At 49.4% G+C, this 22,616-nt stretch overlaps 3 protein-coding genes across 7 annotated transcripts in view; 1 reads left to right on the top strand and 2 right to left on the bottom strand.

Annotated features, from left to right (window-relative positions):
• The window catches only part of IFT172 (intraflagellar transport 172), a gene marked incomplete at both ends in the record, with an annotated part of 33,636 nt that extends 20,681 nt beyond the window's left edge, over positions 1-12,955 (top strand). For both annotated transcript variants that reach the window (XM_084234666.1, XM_084234665.1), the window contains 27 exons: positions 380-628; positions 804-882; positions 1,093-1,213; positions 1,390-1,534; positions 2,044-2,133; positions 2,749-2,846; positions 3,012-3,147; positions 3,229-3,345; positions 3,670-3,812; positions 4,669-4,762; positions 4,919-4,983; positions 5,181-5,361; positions 5,601-5,710; positions 5,825-5,954; positions 8,711-8,809; positions 8,981-9,090; positions 9,210-9,273; positions 9,393-9,479; positions 9,758-9,874; positions 10,453-10,563; positions 10,742-10,861; positions 11,363-11,458; positions 11,668-11,727; positions 11,810-11,908; positions 12,236-12,389; positions 12,571-12,662; positions 12,866-12,955. In XM_084234666.1, the coding sequence (XP_084090792.1) occupies positions 380-628; positions 804-882; positions 1,093-1,213; positions 1,390-1,534; positions 2,044-2,133; positions 2,749-2,846; positions 3,012-3,147; positions 3,229-3,345; positions 3,670-3,812; positions 4,669-4,762; positions 4,919-4,983; positions 5,181-5,361; positions 5,601-5,710; positions 5,825-5,954; positions 8,711-8,809; positions 8,981-9,090; positions 9,210-9,273; positions 9,393-9,479; positions 9,758-9,874; positions 10,453-10,563; positions 10,742-10,861; positions 11,363-11,458; positions 11,668-11,727; positions 11,810-11,908; positions 12,236-12,389; positions 12,571-12,662; positions 12,866-12,955 (3,057 nt within the window). The remainder of the gene's footprint in view (positions 1-379; positions 629-803; positions 883-1,092; positions 1,214-1,389; positions 1,535-2,043; positions 2,134-2,748; positions 2,847-3,011; positions 3,148-3,228; positions 3,346-3,669; positions 3,813-4,668; positions 4,763-4,918; positions 4,984-5,180; positions 5,362-5,600; positions 5,711-5,824; positions 5,955-8,710; positions 8,810-8,980; positions 9,091-9,209; positions 9,274-9,392; positions 9,480-9,757; positions 9,875-10,452; positions 10,564-10,741; positions 10,862-11,362; positions 11,459-11,667; positions 11,728-11,809; positions 11,909-12,235; positions 12,390-12,570; positions 12,663-12,865) is intronic.
• Positions 12,956-13,289: 334 nt separating this feature from the next.
• KRTCAP3 (keratinocyte associated protein 3) lies at positions 13,290-14,628 on the bottom strand (the record flags this gene model as incomplete). Its single annotated transcript, XM_084235185.1, has 6 exons — positions 13,290-13,397; positions 13,503-13,637; positions 13,760-13,966; positions 14,136-14,195; positions 14,278-14,462; positions 14,601-14,628. The coding sequence occupies 6 exons, from the start codon at positions 14,626-14,628 to the stop codon at positions 13,290-13,292; spliced, it is 723 nt and encodes a 240-aa protein (XP_084091311.1).
• A 608-nt stretch (positions 14,629-15,236) lies between these two features.
• NRBP1 (nuclear receptor binding protein 1) lies at positions 15,237-22,200 on the bottom strand (the record flags this gene model as incomplete). 4 transcript variants are annotated; one of them, XM_084235021.1, is made up of 18 exons in its annotated part: positions 15,237-15,341; positions 15,425-15,480; positions 15,731-15,794; positions 15,881-15,934; positions 16,128-16,263; positions 16,357-16,407; positions 16,524-16,629; positions 16,788-16,920; positions 18,092-18,190; positions 18,332-18,390; positions 18,600-18,683; positions 19,638-19,661; positions 20,121-20,215; positions 20,584-20,624; positions 20,769-20,858; positions 21,244-21,345; positions 21,536-21,658; positions 21,976-22,200. In XM_084235021.1, 18 exons carry the CDS (start codon positions 22,183-22,185, stop codon positions 15,237-15,239), a joined length of 1,632 nt encoding a protein of 543 aa, XP_084091147.1. The 4 variants fall into 4 exon arrangements, with proteins under 4 accessions (XP_084091147.1, XP_084091150.1, XP_084091148.1 ...); XM_084235024.1 differs by having other exon boundaries at positions 16,788-16,917; positions 21,976-22,185; XM_084235022.1 differs by lacking the exon at positions 19,638-19,661 and having other exon boundaries at positions 21,976-22,185.
• Between the last annotated feature and the right edge of the window lie 416 nt (positions 22,201-22,616).

Here is a 22,616-nt window from a genome sequence, read left to right as displayed (position 1 = left end):
GATCCCCAGCCAGGGAGGTGACCCACACGGTGCAGCAGACCTCTCCGGTCTCGCCTGCAGCTCCCCTCAGCAGTTGTATTTCAGTCAATCCGCCTGTCCGACTCCCCACTCTGTCTCTGGTGAATCCTCTTACCTGCACCTCTGGCCTACACCACAACTCTTGTATGCATAAGTAAATAAATCTTTAAATTAAAACAAAAAATAAGAACCTCCTTTTGTAAGGAGGCTCTCAGAAGTGAACAGGGTTGGACCTGGAACCTGATAGGGTGAGGAGTTAGGACATGGGTGACCGGGAGGATTTCCAATGTTGCAAGGAGATTGAAAATGGGATGTAGCAGGGCAGGAAGGAAGGTGGGACTCCCAATTTTCCTCTGTCCAGGGACACCCAGCCCTGGAGAAGCTACGCCGGGGTTACTACCAGTGGCTGATGGACACACAGCAAGAAGAGCGAGCCGGTGAACTACAGGAGAGCCAAGGGGATGGGCTCGCAGCCATCAGCCTCTACCTCAAAGCTGGGCTCCCTGCCAAAGCAGCTCGGCTGGTGCTGACACGAGAGGAGCTGCTCGCCAACACCGAGCTGGTAGAACACATCACCGCGGCCCTTATCAAGGGGGAGCTGTACGAAAGGGTACGGCTGACTTCCTATTCCCATCCCTAGCTCCAGGGCGCAGTGCCCCCTCCTACCCAGGCAAGTCTTGGAGTACCTCGCCCTCCCTGCTTGTGGCTGACTCTCCTCCTTTTGGTGCTGCTGCTTGAGTCTGTGTAGGAGGGTCCCAGTGAAGTAACACAGTATATGTCAGCAGGCGGGCGATCTGTTTGAGAAGATCCGAAACCCCCAGCGGGCCCTGGAGTGCTTCTGTAAAGGCAATGCATTCATGAAAGGTACTCGCCGTCCTCAGCCCAGTCTTCACTGTTGGAAGCTCTTGCCCAAACCTCCCCAGCACCAGTTCTGTGCATCTGGCAGGGTGACGCGTCAGTTCGCCTCCATTCCTCCACTTCTCACCTATTTTCCACAACCCACTTCCCTGTCTTACTTTTGTTGAGTGAAGGACCCCTGAAAGTCTGGGCTGAGTTCCCTTTCTTCTCTGGCAGCTGTGGAACTGGCTCGATTGGCATTCCCAGTGGAGGTGGTGAGACTAGAGGAAGCGTGGGGGGACCACTTGGTGCAACAGAAGCAGCTTGATGCGGCCATTAATCACTACATTGAGGCCAGGTACGGGGGGGCAGAGGTGCACAGGAGATTGGGCAGGAGGTGGTAGCTAATGGGGTGAGAAAAAGGTACCAAGGCTTAAGAGAAGCAAGATCTCAAAATGTAGGTTGGAGTATGCCTGAAATGTTCCTACCTCCATCCATCTTCCTCACTCCTCATGCTTTTCCCAACTATGCCAGGTGCTCCATTAAGGCAATTGAGGCTGCCCTGGGTGCCCGCCAGTGGAAGAAAGCAATTTATATATTAGATCTGCAGGACCGGAACATTGCATCCAAATACTATCCTCGTGTGGCCCAACACTATGCGTCTCTGCAAGAGTACGAGGTGAGGAAGAACCCCTTTCTGCAGCCCGAGCCAATGCAGTTCAGGGTAACAAGGAGAAAACCCAGAACAGGAAATGGGGGCCACCTCACCAAATCCTACTTTCTGGGGCGCAACAGCATCACCACCCTGAATGGGAAGAAAGATATTTACTTCCCCCACTTCATTCCCGCTGACTCAGACTCCACTGCCAGGTGTACATAGCAAGTCTCTAGCGCTCTTCCTGTGCCAGCGGGAGCGATGGTGCATGAATCCTTCCATCACCGCCACGGTGCGGGATTGCCTTGCATTGCGGAAATGTGAGACCCCCTTCAGCTCCCACTGTCTTATCCTCATGGTTTTGGTGGGTCTTTTTTGGAAAACAGTAGGTCTGAGACAGTATCTTTTCCCTCTCTATTTCTAGATAATGGTGTCCCAGCTCTGCTCCACCCCGCTCATGTTTGGTCTTTCCTCTTAGAGGCTGCTTTCAGTCTGTTGCTCTGACCTTTTGCCTCTTCCTCTCTCAACGACAGATTGCTGAGGAGCTCTACATTAAGGGAGATCGGACCAAAGATGCAATCGACATGTACACCCAGGCCGGCCACTGGGAGCAAGCCCACAAGGTGGAGGATGGGGGCGGGAGCTGACCAGCGAGTCCCTTGCCTTTGTGTTTGTATTGTCACTTTCCTGAGTCTCTAGTTTGCCCCTTTCACCAGGTTCCTTGAAAGCTGAGAAAGAACTTTCTGGGTAGTGTTGATTCCTAGCCACAGGGAAAAGTGGGGTGAAGACAGGGCTGAAGAGAGGCCCTTGTTCCTTAACCTGGGGCTCTTCATCCTGAAGAAAGCAGATGGGTTTGGGAGTTGGAGAATCTGAAGCAGCACCCCTAAGAGCTCTAGTCACCTTGATAACATGTTCTCGCTTCTGTTCCCAGAGCCCAGTGGGGATGGTAGGAATATGGTAGTGGAACATATGCCCAGCACAGGGCATCTCTGACCCTCGGGCCTTTGCAGAATGTAGTTCTTACTTTGCTCCTTATGGTCTTGGAATTTCCTGAATCTCATGCACTCTCAGGAGTGGCAGGGAGAGTGGCAGTAACCGACCTCCTCTGGTTGTTGGGCAAGTTCAAAGCTCCTGAGGAACAGGTTCCCCTAAGCCCCACTTCTCTGACTGCTTTGCTTATCCCTCCGCGTCCCTTGGAAATGGGCACCTGAGGCTGCTCTTGCTCCATTTCTGCACAGCTGGCAATGAAGTGCATGAGACCAGAAGATGTGTCGGTGCTATACATCACCCAGGCCCAGGAGCTGGAGAAGCAGGGCAAGTACCGCGAAGCAGAAAGGTGAGCTGTGGCCCTAGTAGAGGTGGAGGAGGAGGTGAAGCTTCAAGGCTGGAGGGAGGGGCTGGCCTGAGGACGTGTGCCCTCTCTCCGGAAGGAAGTGACAGGATCTGGGTCTAGCAGCAGGACTCTAGGCCTAGAAGGCCCACGTGTATCTCTCACCTCCAGGCTCTATGTGACTGTGGAAGAGCCTGATCTTGCCATCACCATGTTCAAGAAGCACAAGTTGTATGATGACATGATCCGCCTGGTGGGGAAGCACCACCCAGATCTCCTCAGTGACACACACCTGCATCTGGGCAAGGTGAGCCCTTCTGTTCCTGCCCATTTCCTCCCTAAAAAGGCTCCTTCTCCTCCCTCTCCATCCTGACCCCCCTCTGCCCAGGAGCTGGAGACTGAAGGCCGACTACAGGAGGCCGAGTATCACTACCTCGAGGCCCAGGAATGGAAGGCAACAGTGAACATGTACCGGTCCAACGGGCTTTGGGAAGAGGCCTACCGGGTAAGGAGTCCAGGTCACCCTGGGGCTGCATTCATTCTCTTTGCCCCTCTCAAGGGACTGTCTGCTTCTAAACTGGTCATGGGTATCTTTGAAAAATGTCCATACCTGGACACACAACTTCACGTACCACTCTAAGGGTTTGTGGATTACCTGAAATCATTCCTGAACCCCAAGCAAGTTAAAGGGATCCTGAAACTTAGCTCTCTTTCTGTTGTTCTAGCACAAGTACCAGATTCTTGTCAAAACTGAGGTCAGGGTGGAGATGAGAGGCAAGCAGCCGTGCACCCCTGCATTGGAGGATTACCAAGTGGCTTTGCTTTATAGGTAGCCAAGGCTCACGGAGGGGCGAATGCCCACAAACACGTGGCCTACCTATGGGCAAAGAGCCTGGGCGGAGAGGCCGCAGTTAGGCTGCTTAATAAGCTGGGACTCCTGGAAGCTGCTGTTGACCACGCAGCTGACAACTGGTGAGGCTCTCAACCTTCTCTCCACTCCTGCTGCTCCACACAGAACCTCTGTCTAGAGAAGAAAAGTCAATTTCTAACTCAAAAGCACTTCCAGGAGATTGATAGGAGTGAAGAAAGGATCTTTCCAAGGAGAGACACTTGGAAGAATTTGATAAAGAGGCAAGAAGGAAGTAGTAGCTCTGTTCTTACTCCCTGGGGCTCGTAACAGTACTTCATCTTTGGCTGTTTAAGCTTTTGCTTTAAGCCTTTATTTTTTTAAAAAACGATTTATTTATTTATGCATACAAGAGCTGGGGTACAGGCCAGAGGGTGAGAGGATTCACCAGAGAGAGTGGGGAACAGATCAGGCAGATTGACCAAAGTACACTGCTGAGGGGAGCAGCGGGCAGGTCAGAAAAGGTCTGCTGTCCCATGTGGGTTGCTCACTGGCCGTCCAGGGATCGACCTCGTGCTGCAGAGGCTGCAGATTGCTTCTTAGTGCGGTGCTTAAGCTCTTGAGCCACCAGGGAGGCCCACTTTAAGCCTTTAAAGCAAAGTTGCTCAAAGGCAGTAACTTTCTTCTGAGTAAGGGAAGAATGATTCCCTAAAATGCAAAAGGAGCTCTTCTTCAGCATATGCTTCCAGCACCAGTATAAGCCTGCATCGAGCCACATTGCTGAGGGCAGTCTTGTTTCTGAGAGATTTTTCTGCCAGTGGAGATGTGGCTCAGGAGGAGGTAGTGGGAGCACCAGGAGCCCTCCGCTGCCTCCCACCAGCAGTGTTTCTCCCCTTTCTATATTTCCCCTGCCCTCTATTTATCTTCTCTTATAAAAGAAAGCACTGACTATGCAAACCTTATCTTTATCTTCCATTTCAGCTCCTTTGAATTTGCTTTTGAACTCTCTCGACTGGCCCTGAAGCATAAAACTCCTGAGATTCACCTCAGATATGCGATGTACCTGGAGGATGAGGTATAGATGGGATCCTTCTCTGTTGTTTTTGACCCTGACCACAGAGCCCTCTGTTCCTTGCCCTAGGCCTCTGCTGCTGGGTCTTGCCACCTCCTGGCACAAATTCCTGTGATAACAATTTCCTTCTCATGTATGGCTGCCTTTTTCTCTCTGTAGGGCAAATTTGAAGAGGCTGAAGCTGAATTCATCAGGGCTGGTAAACCCAAGGAAGCAGTTCTCATGTGAGTTACTCCATCAGTTCCCTAATCCTGTCAGCCCAGGCACAGCCCAGGATCTTTCGTTGTCATTTCACTTTCATCTAAACCTAGTACCAATAAATCTTAAAATCTTATATCCCCTCAGCAACATGTCTGTTGTCCTCCCACTCTCAAACCCTCAGTCCTGTACTCAGCCCCACTCTGTCCCCTTCTGGGAGTAGGTTTGTCCATAACCAGGATTGGGAGGCAGCGCAGCGTGTGGCCGAGGCCCATGACCCTGACAGCGTCGCCGAGGTGCTTGTGGGGCAGGCCCGGGGAGCCCTGGAGGAGAAGGACTTTCAGAAAGCGGAAGGACTATTGCTTCGAGCCCAGAGACCAGGCCTGGCCCTCAATTATTACAAGGTGGGGCACAGGGTTCAGAATCCTGAGGGGACAGTAAAAGGGTTTGAGCACCCACAGAGCACTGTACTGACCCCTGGTGCTGAGGAAGAGCAAGGAGGTTAGCATTGGGGAGGCAGAAGGAAAAACCAGAGGAAGGACAAAAGAGGGCCAAGCACCCGGGAATCGTGGGCCGTAGCACCTGCCATTAGGAAGCTATAACGCCTGCAGCTGCCCCCCCTGATCCTTGGACATCTGAGCAGGAAGCCGGGTTATGGAGCGATGCCCTGAGGATCTGCAAGGACTATGTGCCGGGCCAGCTGGAGGCACTGCAGGAAGAGTATGAGCGGGAAGCCACCAAGAAGGGGGCCAGGTATGAATCCAGGCACCAAGCAGTGGTGGCAGGGCCGGGGGTGGAGCGCAAGGTGTGCACAGAACAGGCCATGCGGTTGCTCCCTGCTCTAGTCACAGGCACTCTCCTCCACAGGGGCATGGAGGGACTAGTGGAACAAGCTCGACAGTGGGAGCTGGCTGGGGAGTACAGCCGTGCAGTCGACTGTTACCTCAAAGTCCGGGACTCAGGAAGCAGCAGCCTGGTGGAAAAGTGCTGGATGAAGGTAAGTCCGCCAGGCCTTTCCGGGCCTCCATTCATATCCAGCTCCTCAGACATTCATCTTTTTTGCCTGTGTCTTTTTGTAGTTAATCAGGTGGCAGGTATCTGTTGAGTGCTTAGTGGACGCTAGATCCAGAACCTTTGAAGACTGTAAAAGGAGAAATAAAGCATGCTGATTGGGGGAAGTTGGACTAACACACGGCTCAATTAATTAATATTATATCTGAGTGAAGACTAAAGTGTGTGATTCAAAGAAAAGTTTAGAGCAACCATCACTTTTTTTTTTTTTAAGATTTATTTATTTATTATTTATACAAGCACTGGGTACAGTCAGAAGCGCGGGAGGGTGAGAGAATTCACCAGAGCCAGAGTGGGAAGCAGAGCAGGCAGAAGGACCGAAGTACACTGCTGAGGGGAGCAGCGGGCGGCAGGAGAGGTCTGCACGCCATGTGGGACCCTCCTCCGGTGGCCGGGGAGCAGCCGGGGATCGAACCGGCGCTGCTGAAGCTGCAGGCAGCTTCGCAACCCAGCGCTCAACCGCTGCACCACCGGGAAGGCCCCAACCATCACTTTAAAAAAAAAAAAAAAAAGATTTTATGTATTTTACGCATGCAAGAGCTGGGGCACAGGCCAGAAGTGCGGGGGCAGTGAGAGGATTCACCAGAGACAGAGTGGGGAACAGAACAGGCAGACTGACTGAAATACGACTGCTGAGGGGAGCAGCAGGCAAGACAGGAGAGGTCTGCTGCACCATGTGGGTCAGCTCTCTGGCCAGCCAGGGATCGAACTTGTGCTGCAGAGGCTGCAGATTGCTTCATAGTGCGGTGCTTAACCCCTTGTGCCACCAGGGAAGCCCCCACCGCAACCATCACTCTTTTGGATGATGAAACTGAGACTCAGAAAAGCCCAACACAGAGTTGCAGAATGCTCTGGCCTCCTATTTTAGGGGTTCTTTCTCTACACCCTGTGGTCGATGCTGTTTGTGACAAAGAATTTGAGAAATCAGTTTGTCAGAAGTGACAGGACCTAATGCAGTGACCTCAGATCATAAGGAGTGTCTGAAAGACGAGCTGAGGAACAGATAGGTCAACTGGGTGGTCATTTAAAGGCTCTGTTGGACTACTAAAGATAGAGTTTCTATATGATCCAGCAATTCCACTCCTCGGTACTTACCCAAAGGACACAGAAACTTTAATTCCATAGGGTGCACCTGCACCCCTATGTTTATAGCAGCACTATTTACTATAGCTAAGCTTTGGAAACAACCCAAATGCCCCAAAATAGATGACTGGATCAAGAAGATGTGGTACATATATACCATGGAATATTACTCAGCATTCAAAAAAGATAAACACATGCAATTTGCAGCAACATGGATGGCGCTGGAAGGGATCATGCTCAGTAAAATAAGCCAGAAAGAAAAAGAAAAATACTGGATGGTCTCACTCATAGCAGGAATCTAGAAAACCTAAATAAAGGACCAGGAAAAAGAATAACTGTAAGAAAGAAAAAATCAAAATCAATAAACAACTATGAACTAGAGATACACTATGTGGGGGGGAGAGGAAGGAAGAGTTGGGGTCAAAATAAGGGGGTTGCACCCACCAACTGGGAGAACATTTTTGCACCCAGCACTAATGATAAAGGACTGATCACAAAAATCTGCAAAGAGCTGATGAGACTCAACAACAACAAAGAAAATAATCCAGTCAAAAAATGGGCAGAAGAGCTAAAAAGAAACTTCTCTGAAGAGGAAATGCAAATGGCCAACAGGCATATGAAAAAATGTTCAACATCACTTGTCATCAGGGAAATGCAAATCAAAACTACCATGAGATACCATCTTACACCAGTGAGAATGGCACATATTAAAAAAACTAGCAACAACAAATGTTGGCGAGGGTGTGGAGAAAAAGAAACTCTCCTGCACTGTTGGTGGGAGTGCAAACTGGTCCAACCACTGTGGAGAGCTGTGTGGAGATTTCTGGACCTGCTAAACATAGAGCTTCCATAGGATCCAGCAATTCCACTCCTAGGTATTTACCCAAAGGACACAGAAACATCAATTCCAAAGAACACCTGCACCCCTATGTTTATAGCAGCACTGTTTACAATAGCTAAGCTTTGGAAACAACCCAAATGCCCAAAAATAGATTACTGGATCAAAAAGATGTGGTACATATACACCATGGAATATTACTCAGCATTCAAAAAAGATAAACACATGCAATTTGCAGCAACATGGATGGCGCTGGAAGGGATCATGCTCAGCGAAATAAGCCAGAAAGAAAAAGAAAAATACCGGATGGTCTCACTCATAGCAGGAATCTAGAAAACTTAAATAAGGGACCAGGAAAATGAATAACTATAAGAAAGTGAAAATCAAAATCAACAAAAAACTATGAACCAGAGACACTTTTAGGGGGGCGGGGGTGGGAGGGAAGGGATTGGGGTCAGAATGGGGGGGCTGCAATTGTATGGGGAATATAAAAATAAAATTTATTATTTAAAATAAAAAGAAAAAAAATAAGGGGGTTGCAATTGTATGGGGAATATAAAAATAAAATTTTTAAAAATAAATAAATAAATAAAGGTTCTGTTGGACCAAGAGAGAGCTTTTCCCAGGAGATTGGGAGGTGAGGTACAATGCAAGAGAGAAAGTTGACAACCAGAAGGAAAAAAAATAAATCAGGCTGAGACCCGCCCCCAAGTGGTAATTTGCCTCTTCCACTCATTTTCTATGTTCTGTTCAATCACCAGGCAGCTGAACTCTCCATCAAGTTTCTACCTCCCCAACGAAGTCTAGAAGTAGTTCGGGCTGTGGGACCCCAGCTGATTGGAATTGGGAAGCACAGTGCAGTAAGTAGGGTGCAGGGAATGAAAAGAAAGATTCCACAGATATGATACCTACACCCTGGAGTGTGTGTGAGGTGGGCCCTGTGGCAAACCTGGCATTCAGTGCTGGACAAGCAGAAGAGTGGGGAGTGGAGGAGCAATCTGCTTTCCAGTCTCTGGTTTCCCGCCCTGCAGGCTGCGGAGCTCTACCTGAACCTGGACCTAGTCAAGGAAGCAATCGATGCTTTCATCAAGGGTGAGGAGTGGAACAAGGCCAAGCGAGTGGCCAAGGAGTTAGATCCCCGGTAAGAATAAGAGCCCCTTCCCATGGGAAATTCTTTTACTTCCTTTTGTAAAGACTGGGAGAAAGTTCTCATGGGAAGGCTATGGCATCCTGTGTGTGAGATCTCTGCACACTTCACAGGTATGAAGACTATGTGGACCAGCATTATAAAGAATTCCTCAAGAACCAGGGCAAAGTGGACTCGGTGAGACTTGCAGAGTTATCAGGAGGCAGAACGCATGGAGAAGCTCAAGAAATCCTCTCCCTCATTTCCCTCTCATGTCAGCTTTCTCCCCTGTAATTGTCTTTTTAATTGATCCCTAGCTGGTGGGTGTGGATGTGGTGGCTGCTTTGGACCTGTATGTGGAGCAGGGCCAGTGGGACAAGTGCATTGAAACAGCTACCAAGCAGGTACTGCTCTTCCCCATCCCAGCTTCTCTGTACGTTTTCCCTTGACTCCTTACCTGCCCCAGAGCTTTCTCTCTCTTCCTCCAAAGCCCAAACCCTAGGATACATCAGAGAGCTCAGTCTTCCACATTCTGAAATTGCGGTCAGATGTCTAGCTGGGCCTGCTTTGCATATGTCCTTTGCCTTCTATACAAATCCGTGGCTTCAAGTCACCATCCCACCCTCACTGCCTGATCGCGCTAATCCCAACCTCCCCATACTTTTCCTCCACCCCCGGACAGAACTACAAGATTCTACACAAGTATGTGGCTTTGTATGCAACTCACCTGATCCGAGAGGGTGGCTATGCCCAGGCATTGGCCCTGTATGTGCAACACGGAGCCCCTGCCAACCCACAGGTACTAGCCTGCTCATTGGGGTGAATGTTTCCTCAAGGAAATTCTTTTTTGTTTTTTTTCTTGCTTTTTAAGAACTATCCATCCTGTCAGGAACTGTCTTCCCAAAGGATTCTTTCTTCAGAGAGCACCATGTCCTGAGACCCTACCCAGCCTCCTCCAAAATGTGCAGTCTCTCTGGAGGATTTACCCTTTGCAGAAAGAAATTCCCAGCAACCACCCTGTGCTTTTAGCTAACACACAGGGAAAAGCCTTTCAGAGATGAATTTTTCACACACCTCCAGGGCCTTTTTAACTCCCTCCAGAGAAGAAACACCACTCCCCTCGCTAGGCATCAAGCTCTCTGGAATATTAGCCCATGACCACCGTGACTGTGCATCGCATTTACCCACACTCACAAAGCACCTGGCTTAAGAAAATTCTTTTCTTTTTTCTCTTCCCTGAAAATAATAACTTGTCCATCGCTTTCCTCCGGCTTCTCCATACACACATCTACAGCCTGTTTTCCCCTCTTTGGCCTCTTCTACTGGCGCTCTCTTCTAGTTGTCCTCTCCCAGCTCTCCTTTCCCTTCTACCTCCAGAACTTCAACATCTACAAAAGGATCTTCACTGAAATGGTGAGCTCACCCGGGACCAACAGTGCCGAGGCCTATCACAGCTGGGCTGATCTTCGAGACGTCCTCTTCAACCTGGTGAGAATGTCGTCGCCCAGTGAAAGGCTTCTCTGCCTGCCCCAGTCCTTATCTCTTCTTTCATGCACATTAACCTTCACCCTCAGATGTACTGTAGCGTCCTCTGTGCAGGTGACATTAGTTCACCAGCTGTGCCCAGCACTCCCCTGGCCCAGACTGTGCTCTCTTCCTGCTCTAGTGTGAAAACCTGGTCAAGTCCAGTGAGGCCAACTCTCCAGCCCATGAGGAGTTCGAGACGATGCTGCTGATCGCGCATTACTATGCCACTCGCTCTGCGGCTCAGAGCGTGAAACAGCTGGTGAGACAGCGCAGCGGGGGAGCTGGCCCATGGATGCGTTCAAGCTTCACACTCTCAAGCTTGGCCCACTTGTTGTCTAGCTTTTCTGTTATTCAAATACATGTTTAGCCTCTGCTGTGATGGCTTTCTTCCTGCGTTCCTTCGACCTTCTGCCCATAGAGCTTCAGCCCCATTGTATTGAAACATTCAAATTCCATTTCTGGTGATTCCTGGGTTGGCTACTTATATGTTTATCTTTGCTTTATTCGTGTTAGAATAATGTATATTTATTTCATGTACTTGGATGGTAAAATTCTAGAAGTGGAAGGAAACTTAGAAATAATAGAGACCTAGCTCTCCTGGGCAGATTTTAAAAAAACTAAGACTCAGAGCTGCTTGAGATGCAGAGTAGTTTCATATGGCCAGTTTACTGGTTGTGCAATTGCCTTAGCTGTAAGCTCACAGCCTGGGAACTCAGGTACCGTAGCGCTAGGGTTGTAACGCTTGGACTTGAATCCACAGGAAACCGTGGCTGCCAGGCTTTCTGTTTCACTCTTGCGTCACACTCAGCTACTACCTGCAGACAAGGCCTTCTATGAAGCAGGCATTGCTGCCAAGGTGAGCTGCCAAAATGGGTGGGCTGAGCTGAGGAAATCAGAAGTTGGAAGATAGAGCCTATCCCATCTGCTCAGGCAGAACAAACCTTTGGGTGGCCAATGGAGAAGATAACATTTTCCTTTATCTTTCTGGACTCTTCCCCCCGCTTTGTCAGAAGCAACACCCACACCCAGTTGTTCACTCCCACTTGCAACTTTTCTCTGTGGCAGGCAGTTGGCTGGGAAAACATGGCATTCATCTTCCTCAACCGTTTCCTGGACCTGACTGATGTAAGTAGGGAAGTTGTGCCCAAAGGCTGAGAGGTTTTGCCTGTGACAGTTGCCCATCTCATGGCTACCCACTCTGCCACAGGCAATTGAGGAAGGGACACTGGATGCCCTTGACCACTCTGACTTTCAGGATACAGACATTCCCTTTGAGGTGCCACTCCCAGCCAAACAACACATACTGGTAAGGGCAGAGGTCTGGAGATTGGGAGGCCTCACCGTGTGGGTGCGTTGAGAAGGGAGGACGTTTTCGCTTGGGCACCTTAAGTTTGTAATGGGCATTGGTCAGCAATATCTTTGCGCTGCCATCTTTGGAAGGGCCTGAACCCTCACTATTCCTTCAATGGCAGTAGAAACAGAGGCAATAGTTAAGACTGTGCTTGTAATTGCCAATCCAAGGATCATTTGTGAGTGAAAGGTGGTATATAGGACGTGGGCCTAGCCAGCCCCTTTAGTCATCACCTTACACTTGCCCTGCCTGGCATGAATCTACTTCACCCATCCTTCCCAGGAGGCTCAGAGAGAAGAGGTTCGAGACTGGGTGCTCACAGTTTCCATGGACCAGCGGCTGGAACAGGTTCTGCCTCGGGATGAGCGGGGTGCCTATGAGGCCTCCCTGGTGGCAGCAAGCACTGGAGTTCGGGCACTTCCCTGCCTCATTACAGGTACAGAACCCAACACCACCCCATATTCTGTGGTAGGTGGGAAGGAGGGAAAAGCAACAGGGTCGGGAAATGATTTTACTGATTCAGTCAAGGATGCAGAAGATAGGAGCCTTCTACTTTCTTCACTTCCTTTCCTCAGTCCTTCTCAAACCCCAGTTCATCTTTTTTTCTTCCCCTACAGGATACCCCATTCTGAGGAACAAAATTGAATTTAAGCGGCCGGGGAGGGCAGCTAACAAAGATAACTGGAACAAGTTCCTTATGGCTATCAAGGTTAGAGAGGGAGATGTGAAGGACGAGGGCAGGGAGAGCAGCACTGAAGAAAAACAACAAACTACCAGGCTGGTGGGTGGGAGTGTTAAGAAGCCAGGTGCAGGTTGAACTGCTCCTCATGGACTGAGATGGCATGATATTCTTGATAACAGAGTGTTTTTTCTTTTTTGTGAATTCCTCTCATGTTTTCCATTTGCTCACAGACCTCCCACAGCCCTGTGTGCCAGGATGTACTGAAGTTCATCAGTCAGTGGTGTGGCGGCCTTCCCAGCACCAGCTTTTCCTTTCAGTGACTGGTGGAGCTCAGGGAAGAGTTTTCAGGTGCTCTCCCTCATTAAAGTCTTGTAAGTAACTAAGCCCACTGTATTCTTTGATCATGGTCACCCTCAGCACAACCTGGTGCCTCTTCCCCCAAAAGAAATCATTATCAAGTAGAAAAAAGTTATTTTATTTCAGTTATTTTAGCTCATCTTAAAGGTCAGTGAAAACCCTGTGGCCGAGCCTGCTTGATAGAGAAGGCCCAGGTTATAAGGCAAGTAGCCGAAAGCAAAGGACCAGACCCAATTCTAAGAGCAGTTTGCTGTCCCCACCTTTTTCCAGACCATAAGCCTCATGACACAACTTGCCCTACGCCCAGCTTTTCTGTGGTGGCTGAATTTCTTGATTTTGATCCAGTAGCTGCTCATTCTCCTGACTTTTACATTTAGGAAGTTCAAGTTCTGTCAGTTCCTCCAGCTGCAGAAGAAGGGGTAATTAATACCCTGGCCCTGAATTGTAGTCCAGCATCTTTTCAACACTGCCCATCCGTGTGCAGGAGCCCTTCCGGGGCATCTTCCTTACCTGTATCTGCAGCCGTTCCTTCTTCCAGGGCCCAACCCCACGAAGGGTGAGTGCAGCCACACAGCAGTAACCAGACAGAACAGCCTCTGCTGCAGACATGAGCAAAGAAGGAATCCAGAAAGCCAAGGCTGTATCCTAAAAGGCAAAGAGGAAGGGAGGGGGACTTGAGAGAGCACGGCAGGCAAGGCAAGGAGGGGAGATGAAAAGTGCAGGTCCCGGGCTGTGGACTGCAAGGATTGAGAAGAGAAAGCACTCACATAGATTCTCGTGGGGTCAAAGGGGCAGTCAGCCTGTCCAGGTCCCTCGTCCAGCGGTACCAAAGGATCCAGCAGCCCGGGATGGCAGTCAGCAATGAGACGGCGGCCACCATTAGCCACAGTGAGTGACACTGCGAGGAGGAGGCCCAGGGAGCAGGCAGCGGACAAGAGTAGGTTCACCAGAGCTACTGCCAGCAGGGCCCAGTGCTGACGGGGGCAAAGGGTCAGGGTGAGCGGCCTGAGGGTGGCTGACTCTCCCACTGACTAGATGCCGCGGTTTTTCTATTTGCGTCTTCTCCCCATTTAAAGCAGCAGAGTGAATCCCATTTCCCTGACTCAAGACTTCCTCATTAAAGCTTCCAAAGTCCCCTCTCACCAGTTGAGGGCGTAGAAGGTTCCTGGATGCCAAGAGGGCCACAAGTCCCACGGAAACGCTCTGGAAGACAAAAGCTTGAGGCCGGCCCTGCTCGCCCCGCCCCGCCCGCCCGCCCGCCCGCCCGCCCGCCGGCCGCGCTCACCAGCAGCCCGGAGCCCACGGAGATGACATTGGCCACGGTGTACTCGGGGGTGACTGCGCCGCGGGGATTGGCCACGTGCCGCAGGACGGTGCCGTGCAGCACGGCCCCCAGCAGCAGGTTCACGTGGCCCACCAGGATTAGCGCGAGCCCCACGCGCATAAGCCGCTGGGGGCCCCTGGCCGCGTCTGCAAAGCACGGGGGAGGGGCAGGCCTGAGCCCGAGAGGCACCCGGAGGCCGCCAGCGGCCGCCCCCGGTTAACCAGGGGCTGTAGGACGGGCCGAGATGAGCGCAGGGGACCGAAACCCCAGGGGCCGGAAATTACCAAACCGGCAGAGACGGCAGCTCCTCATCCCGTCCCTCCGCGCCCGCCGCCGCCGCCGCCGCCCGGCAGCTCTACCTGGCCCCGCCCCGCCCCTGCGGCCAGTTCCGCGATCACCACCTGCAGGCCCAACCTCCGCGCCCCGCCGGGGCGCCAGCCGCTCCCCCTAGCGGGGAAGGCGCAAACACACACCACGCTTTTAGCAAAAAGTATACTTTATTACAGCAGCAACTGAGGCGAATTGAATGGCCCCCCCCCAAGGGCCACCACTGCAGCACCACCCTTCTCCCGCCAGTCCCCGGGATTGTAGAATTCTGCTCCCACAGTGCCCGCGGGCCTCCTTTCCACACAGGCTGGGCAGGAGCCGGCAGTCAGCCACTAGCCCCCAACTAGAAAGGCGGCTGCTGAGAAGGCCCAGGCCCATGTCTGTGCAAAACAAGTAAACAAAGTGCAGAGGGGAGGAAGAGTAGGGGGAGAAGGAGAATGATGCTCAGAACTAGGGAGCCCCAAAGTCCTCCTGAATAATGAAGGAGAGAAGGGGCTTCACAGGGTAATACTGACTGGGGGGAAGGGGCAGGAAAGCTGCAGCACTTCTAGTGACAGCCACAGCTCAGATCAGGGGCCTGGCCCGAGTGAGCTCTAAGAAGAGACGGTGACAGCAGCTGAATTGAGGGTGCTGTTCCTGGCAAAATTGAACTTGTTCAGGGTCTCCTCCAGCAGAGAAGTCAATCGGCTCTGGTCAGCCTGGGGGGAGAAGAGCTCAGTGAGACCGGCTGGGAAGAGAGAAGAATGGACACAACCAGGACAGCTGAAGGCAGAAATCTCACCTCGCTAATGAAGCCCAGCTGCACCAGCTCAGCCGCCAACTCAGGGATGTTCTCATCTGACAGAGAAACAGGAGAGGGTGAGCACAGCGCGGGACTTAGGGTCTTCAAAGAGCCCAGTCAGGTTACCCTGGCTGGGAAAGAAGGATAAACCGAAATTGCCAGATCCACCCTCCAGTTGTAGGGGCTAAGATACTCATTCCACAAGAGTCAGTGTGCTAACTGCCTTGTCACCTTCCCCACCCCTGAACATGTCCCTCACAGATAAGGCTCAGACTCTCCGTCCTCTGAGGGAAAGGAGAGACTCACTTGGCATAAGGTCACAGCTCAGGTGGCGGTTCAGTTTGTCCTCCAGCTTCAGTAGAAGCGTCAGCTGGAGAATAGGACAGTGAGAAAATGAGCCTCCCATCCCCACCCCCTGACCACCCAGCCCTATGCAGGGCTGGCCCTGAGCCTTACATGGTGTTTGACTCCCTCCTCCACCGACTCAATGTTGCACTGCATCAGCACCACCTATGGAGAGGGGCACAAGAGTAGAGTCCAGTCAGTAAAAAACCCCCAAGAGCTGGAAGCCTTTCCAGGCCGCAGAACATGGTTGCCAGAGAGCAGAAATCATTCTCTCTAAAAGACAAAGCCTTATTTGAGGTGTCCTATTTCCCTCCCTTGCACCACGACCATAGACACACCCACACCAACAATGCCCCACCTTGCGGGTCTCCACCTCAGCTGGTTCAGGGGTTGGAGTCTTGACAGAGGGGGGCACCACAGGTGATGTCACCTCCTCCTGCTGTGGCTGCTGGGGCCGAGGCAGCCCAAAGGCTGTCAGGGGATAGATCCCATTCCTGGAGAGAGATCAGAAAGGTCACCTGGGCTGTGCAGATGTCAGAGGACACCCACTCCTTCCTGAAGGAAGCCTTTCTTCTCACTTCTCTCACCTGACATCTTCAAGGAATTTATCCAGTTCCAGAGCTGGTGACTGAGAGTACCTAGCGGAGAAGAAAGAAGGAAGAAGGAAGGATCCAATCATTCTCAAAGAAGGAAAGTTGACACAACCCTCAGGGTGGTAGTGACCTGTCCCTTTTAGACCCTCTCAATTACTCACAAAGTCTGAACTGGATCTCTTCCTGGTCCTGCAGGGATTTCAGCCAGGACAGCACTGGTATCCATGTTTTTGGTGATCTCCTCCAGAGCATTCTCTGGGATCATGTCTGTATGAATAGGAAGTTGTAGAGGGATGGTTAGATTAGGCACAAGGGTCCTGAGGTATAAAAAATCTCTTTGGAAGTAGAAAAGGAAAGAGAGCATGCTAGTGAGTTACAAGATTCCAGACTGGAAGTAAATTCCTATGAGTTTCAAACAGACTTACGTTGGTGTCCCACAATGCAATGGGCAGCAAGGAGTTTGAGCGAGGGCACTTCAAACAGTGCAGGGTGGAACAGCAGTTCTCTGGCTGTTGGTCTTTGAGCAGGCTCAGACTGCAGGCACTTTTGAATGAACTCCTAGAAAAAGGAACAAGAAGGTGGAGCGGGTGTCTGACAAGCAGGCCATTGTGTTCCTCAGTGTAGCTCTCCTTATACTCAGCACAGGCTTATCCTGAGCACCTATAGAATAGGTGCTCAGCACTGGTTAAGGGGACAAATTGATAAATGGATCTGAAAGGCTCTGAAAATGTAAGGTATTATATAAAAGGTATCATTCATTCACTACCTGGCTTTAACAATTTTTCTGCTCTCAAGCCACAAGCTTTCTCTTCTTAACAATTCAAATTTAATGATTTCTTTTTTCTACATTTCCTTTTTCCGTATCTCTGCTGCATTAGCTCACTTACTGCCTACCTTCTTCTCTAACCCTGGCCAAATTTACCTTCTCTCTCCCCAAACATACCCACTGTAGTCAGTAATATTCACCATCTTTTTAGTTTCCAAGCCTAGTACAATTTTCTTTGTTCACTATAATCATTTATTAAACTCACCGGATTTCCTCATGCTTCCTCTCAACACCCCCTTTTCCACCTCCCATAGATCCCTTGACAATTAACCTACTTTCCTTCTTTCAGTCTTGAAGGCTAACAAGGTTACATACTAACTGTCTCACTTGACCATCACACCTTATCACTGAACCAGAAACATACTTCACACTGGCCAAGAGTTCCCACTAGTCCTCCTTTTCTCTCCTGCTCCCTTTCACACTTGGCCCTTCCAGCCTAACTCTAGTTATTATAGTTCAGCTGCTGATTCATAACCTGTATGTCCTTTAAATCTGACCTCATTATTTCAGCGCACTTTCCCTAGCTAAGCTGTATAAATATAAAACCCTAAATGACTGAGTTGATTAATTCAAACTGATTGCTTTGTTTAAAAATATCAAGGTGGCTGAAAGTATATTATCAATATCTCAAGTAGCCATCAAATTAGTTTCCCTCCACAGATACACACCTAAAATAACACATAACCTTTAACCCCAATATTGCCCATCTGAAATGCCTAACCCGTGCATGCGTATACCTAAAATGCAGTAGGCACCGTGTAGGGAAATTTTCTTTATTTTTCCTTATCCTTTCTGCTTTACATTCTCTTGCTCTTAGAAGAATGTATTTCTAGTAGGTAGAAAGGAAGAAAAACCAGAAGATATTTTAAAGGCTATTGAGGGAGTGATCCTGAAACTTCTTACCCTCTGTAATGGGTCTTCTAGAAGCTGGATGGAACTGCTGATGGCTTCCTGTGGCACATATGAGGACTCTCCATTGCCCTGAATCTCTAGCACTGCCATCTGTAGTGACAGAATAAAAAGGAAAAGTACACCTAAGGGCCTCTGTGCTTCCAACCATCACTCCCTTGTCCTCCCCTCTACTTCCTCCTTCCTTCTTCTAATTTCACCCCTTTCCACCACCACCCCTTCTGATTTCCTCACCTCCAGGGCACACATCCCAAAAGAGTAGATGTCCACTGCCGTTGTCACATTAGTGACTTCTAGGAAGAACAGAGGAGGTTTTGGTGAATCAGAGAATGGGGGCGGGGAATGGCAGAAATAGCTTTAAAAAAAAAAAAACACACACAACTTTTTGTATTCCAGTAGAGAAGAACTATAAGTTTCAATTATGTTACCTCTTCCTGAGGTGTAAGTTATAAGGTGAGGAACCTGGGAGGTGGAGACAGGGCAGAGAAACTGGATGACTTACCTCCATACTCTGGTGCAAAGAAATGTAGATTCTTCTGCTCTTCCCGACATGTCTTCACATGATTGTTGATAGTGTCAGGAGCCACTGAGAGTAGGGGAGATACCCACAATCTGACCACCATCAACAAAGCATAGTCTCACTCCAGAGAGAGGCCCCCAAAGCCACATTCTCTCCTGAATTCTCTAACCCTCAACTGGCACAAACCCATTCCCTTTCCCATCATGAACTACAGACTAAGCAAGAACACCACATACTTCTCTCTCTGGGTGACTGCTTCTCACTTAAAGTCCCTAATTCAGCGGCAACAAAGGCATCACAATGAACTAAAGCAAACCAGGCTTTTGGACTGGTCAAGGAGCAATGCAGGCTAAGGAAAAACTTTTACTTGTGACCTGTTCACCTTTCCCAAAGCTCAGATATATCCAATTCATAAGTACATGGAAATGTTTGTTCTAGTTCCCTCACCTACCCTGCAAAGAGCAGAAAAACACAGGCAGCCCTTCAGAGACCTCAGAATCATGCAACCAGGCAGAGAGCCGCCGCCTCCTCACCAACCTTTTCTTACTAAAACTCAGTAATAACTCAAAATGGAACCAATACCCTTGAATCAGTTTTCGTCTGAATCCAACACTCTTTTTTTAGACTCCTGTTCTACCCCATTATGTCTCAACATTGCCTGCCACAGGGCCGAAAGAGGAACCAGAGCCGGGTCCAATTTGGAGTCACTTGGATCATAAACGATGACTACAAGTCACAGAAAGTCTGGGAGCACAGTATGATTTAGGGAACCAGCCTGATGATGAGGGGGAATAAGAATCCAGGACGTAAGTGGCCAGCCAGGCAGAATCCACAGAAAACAAGCAGGTTATGGAGGGGCAAGCAGGTAGAAGGCTGGTAGGGCAAAAGCCAAGCAGGCATAATTAGGCAGGGGAGGTAGGGGGACAGGGCTTGCTCCCACGACTGCATGCACTGGGCAGCCGCAAAGGGGAGCAGAAGGAGCACAAACAGAGCCCCGAGTGGGGCAGAGGGAGCTCTCACCATTAGCAAAAATCCTATGAAAGACTGTTGGGAACAGAGCAGCCCGTAAGCGGGAGGGAGGAAAACAGAGAAAAGTTGTGAGCGATGGAGCAGCCAAGCCCCAGACAAATGGACACACAAACACCACACAGACACAGCACACAGAAATGTTATATACACTGCACACAGATACACAGCAAATGAAAGCACTCACAACAGGCACAGCCTGGAACCTCCTTTGGTAGGGTCTGGCCCTAGGGGCTCAAGTCAGACCTTTTCCAACCGATTAACATCTCTTTATAAACTCCAGTTTCCCTCCAAAAAGGTGTTAGGCCCTACCCCCTCTCTACTAATTGGCCTTTCCCTGAGAATTACCCTAGCAAGGTCCTTATCATCACCAGCCACAGTTCAGAATTTTACTGTTTTCCCCCATTCCTTTTCTCTTACCCCCATGGTCCCCAAATTCCCGAGGCTCCCCTGCCCAGAACCTCTCCCTCCCCTCACCAGAGCCAATCTTGATGAGTCCGTTGTGCTGGATGAAGATGGTGTCACAGGTCAGGTTCCCATGGATGATGGGGGGGTCACAGGAGTGCAGATAGCTGTGGGGGCACTGGGCTGTTAGAGGGGCCACTGGGAAATTAAGGGCAGGGGGAACCCAAGGGTTAAGAGGAGCAAGGGCCAGGTCTCCTGCTGGTCAGCACAAAAATAATCCCCACACTCTGAATCTCCATTATGCCTGATGAGTGAAATAGCTGGATAAGCACTAGGAGAAAGAGGTGGGAGATACAGTATCGTGGTTAGGGCATTAGGAATGGACCCTTTTTTTAAGACCCAGAGGGGCCTAATCTCGACAATATATGATTCAGAGTGGGGAGAGGCAGAGAAGAACAGCAGAGTGGTGCTCTGAAATCTGCTAGGAGGAACTAAATCAGGAAATAGGGAAAGAAACTAACCAGATTCTACTTACCTTAGGGCAGAGAGGATTTGTGTACACCAGCGTTTCCAAGCCTGGAAGAGAGTTTGATCAAAGGGTCTGTAGTAATCCCCCCTCTTAAGCCTCCAACCACTTCTCTTCACCCCTTCCTGGTCAACTTATTTTTCAACTTATTTTTCAATCCAACCAGCCTTAAACCTTGTCTGCTCTCTTTATACCTTTTCATTCATAGTCTTGTGATTCTTTTTCGTCTTCTTCAGGAATTGCTTAAGACTCCCAGAAGACATGTATTCAGTGATAAAAATAACCTAGAAGATACAAAGCACACAAGTAAGGCCTTACAGTAGAAATGATCCCCCACCTGGTGACAAATACACGAGATATATGTATCGGATTTGGAAGCTTAGGGGTTTTTTTAAGCTTCTCTCCTTTCATTCTTAACATCAATTCCTTAAATTTAGTAAACAACGAAAATTACTTAGCAATCAGAGCTTTGAAAGAACAAAAGTTGGCTCATTTTAGCCCCATCTATAACCAGAAAAAAGGCATAGGTAGTAGTCAAAGTCCTGCTCTCATTTCCATAGCAGCTAATTCCAGCTCTGTTTCAAAACCACCTTGTTTTAGTTAATGAATGTAAAAGGAACAATAAATGTAGCTAGTGTCTTTGCAGAAAGCTCAGGGAAAAGTTCTTACCCGAGCCTTGTTCTCTTTAATGTCAGCCCAATACTTGTGAAACTTAACAATGTTGAGATGCTCCAACTGAATCAGATTATCAAACACAGCACGGACCTTTTCCTGGGAGCAAAAGAGAGAGTTGGATAACAGGACTGAGAAATCACCATACTCCTGAAAGCCATTCCCTCTCTCTCCCCAAAAATGATCTAACCCCTACATATTCCCCTTAACAGTCAGCTTCCCAACACTAATTTCTTTTTAACACCAGTGTTCTAATATCACACAGGCACATTCTTTCACCATTACCTACCTCCTGCAGCTTGTAGTTCTTTCGCTCAGAGAACTGAACCTCATTCCACACAACCTCTACACCCTCCTCTGTATCCATGGCCAGGTATGCACTATCAATACCTGGTACATTCCGCTGATTCACCTGAGGAGAAATTAAAATGAAAGGGAATTATAATTATCTCATGAACCTTCCACATTCTTTTTTTTTTTTAAGATTTATTTATTTATGCATACAAGAACTGGGGTGCAGGCCAAAGGTACGGGGGTGAATGGGGAGGGGGTGAGAAGATTCACCAGAGACAGAATGGGGAGCAGAACAGGTAGGAATCCTCCACATTCTATACAATCATGTTCTCCTAGGAGCCAACCTCTTATGGTTGGTCTGTCCCTTTGAGACTCTGCCCCTCCACTTATCTCTTAGAATGCTCTCTCTCAAGAGCAACACTCCCACTATCTTACCTCTTCTCGTCTTTTCTGCCAGCGCCCACAGGGTGACTCTTCCAAAATCTCAGACTCATCTTCACTTTCTTCTTCTTCCTCTGGGGAAGCAGCTGAGGTCGTGGAGGTCACAGGAGGAGACACTGATGTCAGGCCAGGAGCTGAGGATGAGGAGTCTACCTTTGGGTCAGAGCCACTGCTTAGTACTGTCTGGGACTCCCCTTCCGACATGCTGGAATGAACACTCAGGCCTGCATTAGTTGGGGCAAGGTGAAGAGAGAAAGCAGAGAGGGTCAGGACAGAGCTGTAAAGTGTTAATCCTAATAACCTCCTCTGGGGTCAAAAAGAAAACATATTACACCACATGTTTCCTTTAAATCCAAAATCTGTAGTGCTGTCTGAACACGGAAATATTAACTGCTCTCCCTATTTAGAGAACAGAGCTATCTTAAAGATGACCCACCCAGCAATGGCAAACACAAGACTGATAGCAGTAAACACCCACTTCCCTCTTAGTAAGGTCCAAAATGAACAGCAAAATCAGAGGCCCATTCCTTGTTAGCAAACACTCACCATAGCTTTCCCTTTGAGTCCCCCCTCTACCCTATTTGCACTGTGCTCAAGAGCTAAGCTACATAGGTAATAAGCCATAGGGGCAGAAC

This window comes from Talpa europaea, assembly GCF_964194135.1.
Source record: "Talpa europaea genome assembly, chromosome: 6".
Taxonomy (NCBI): Eukaryota; Metazoa; Chordata; class Mammalia; order Eulipotyphla; family Talpidae; genus Talpa; species Talpa europaea.
Note: the sequence above shows the minus strand (reverse complement) of the source record. Positions and strands in the feature narration are given on the sequence as shown.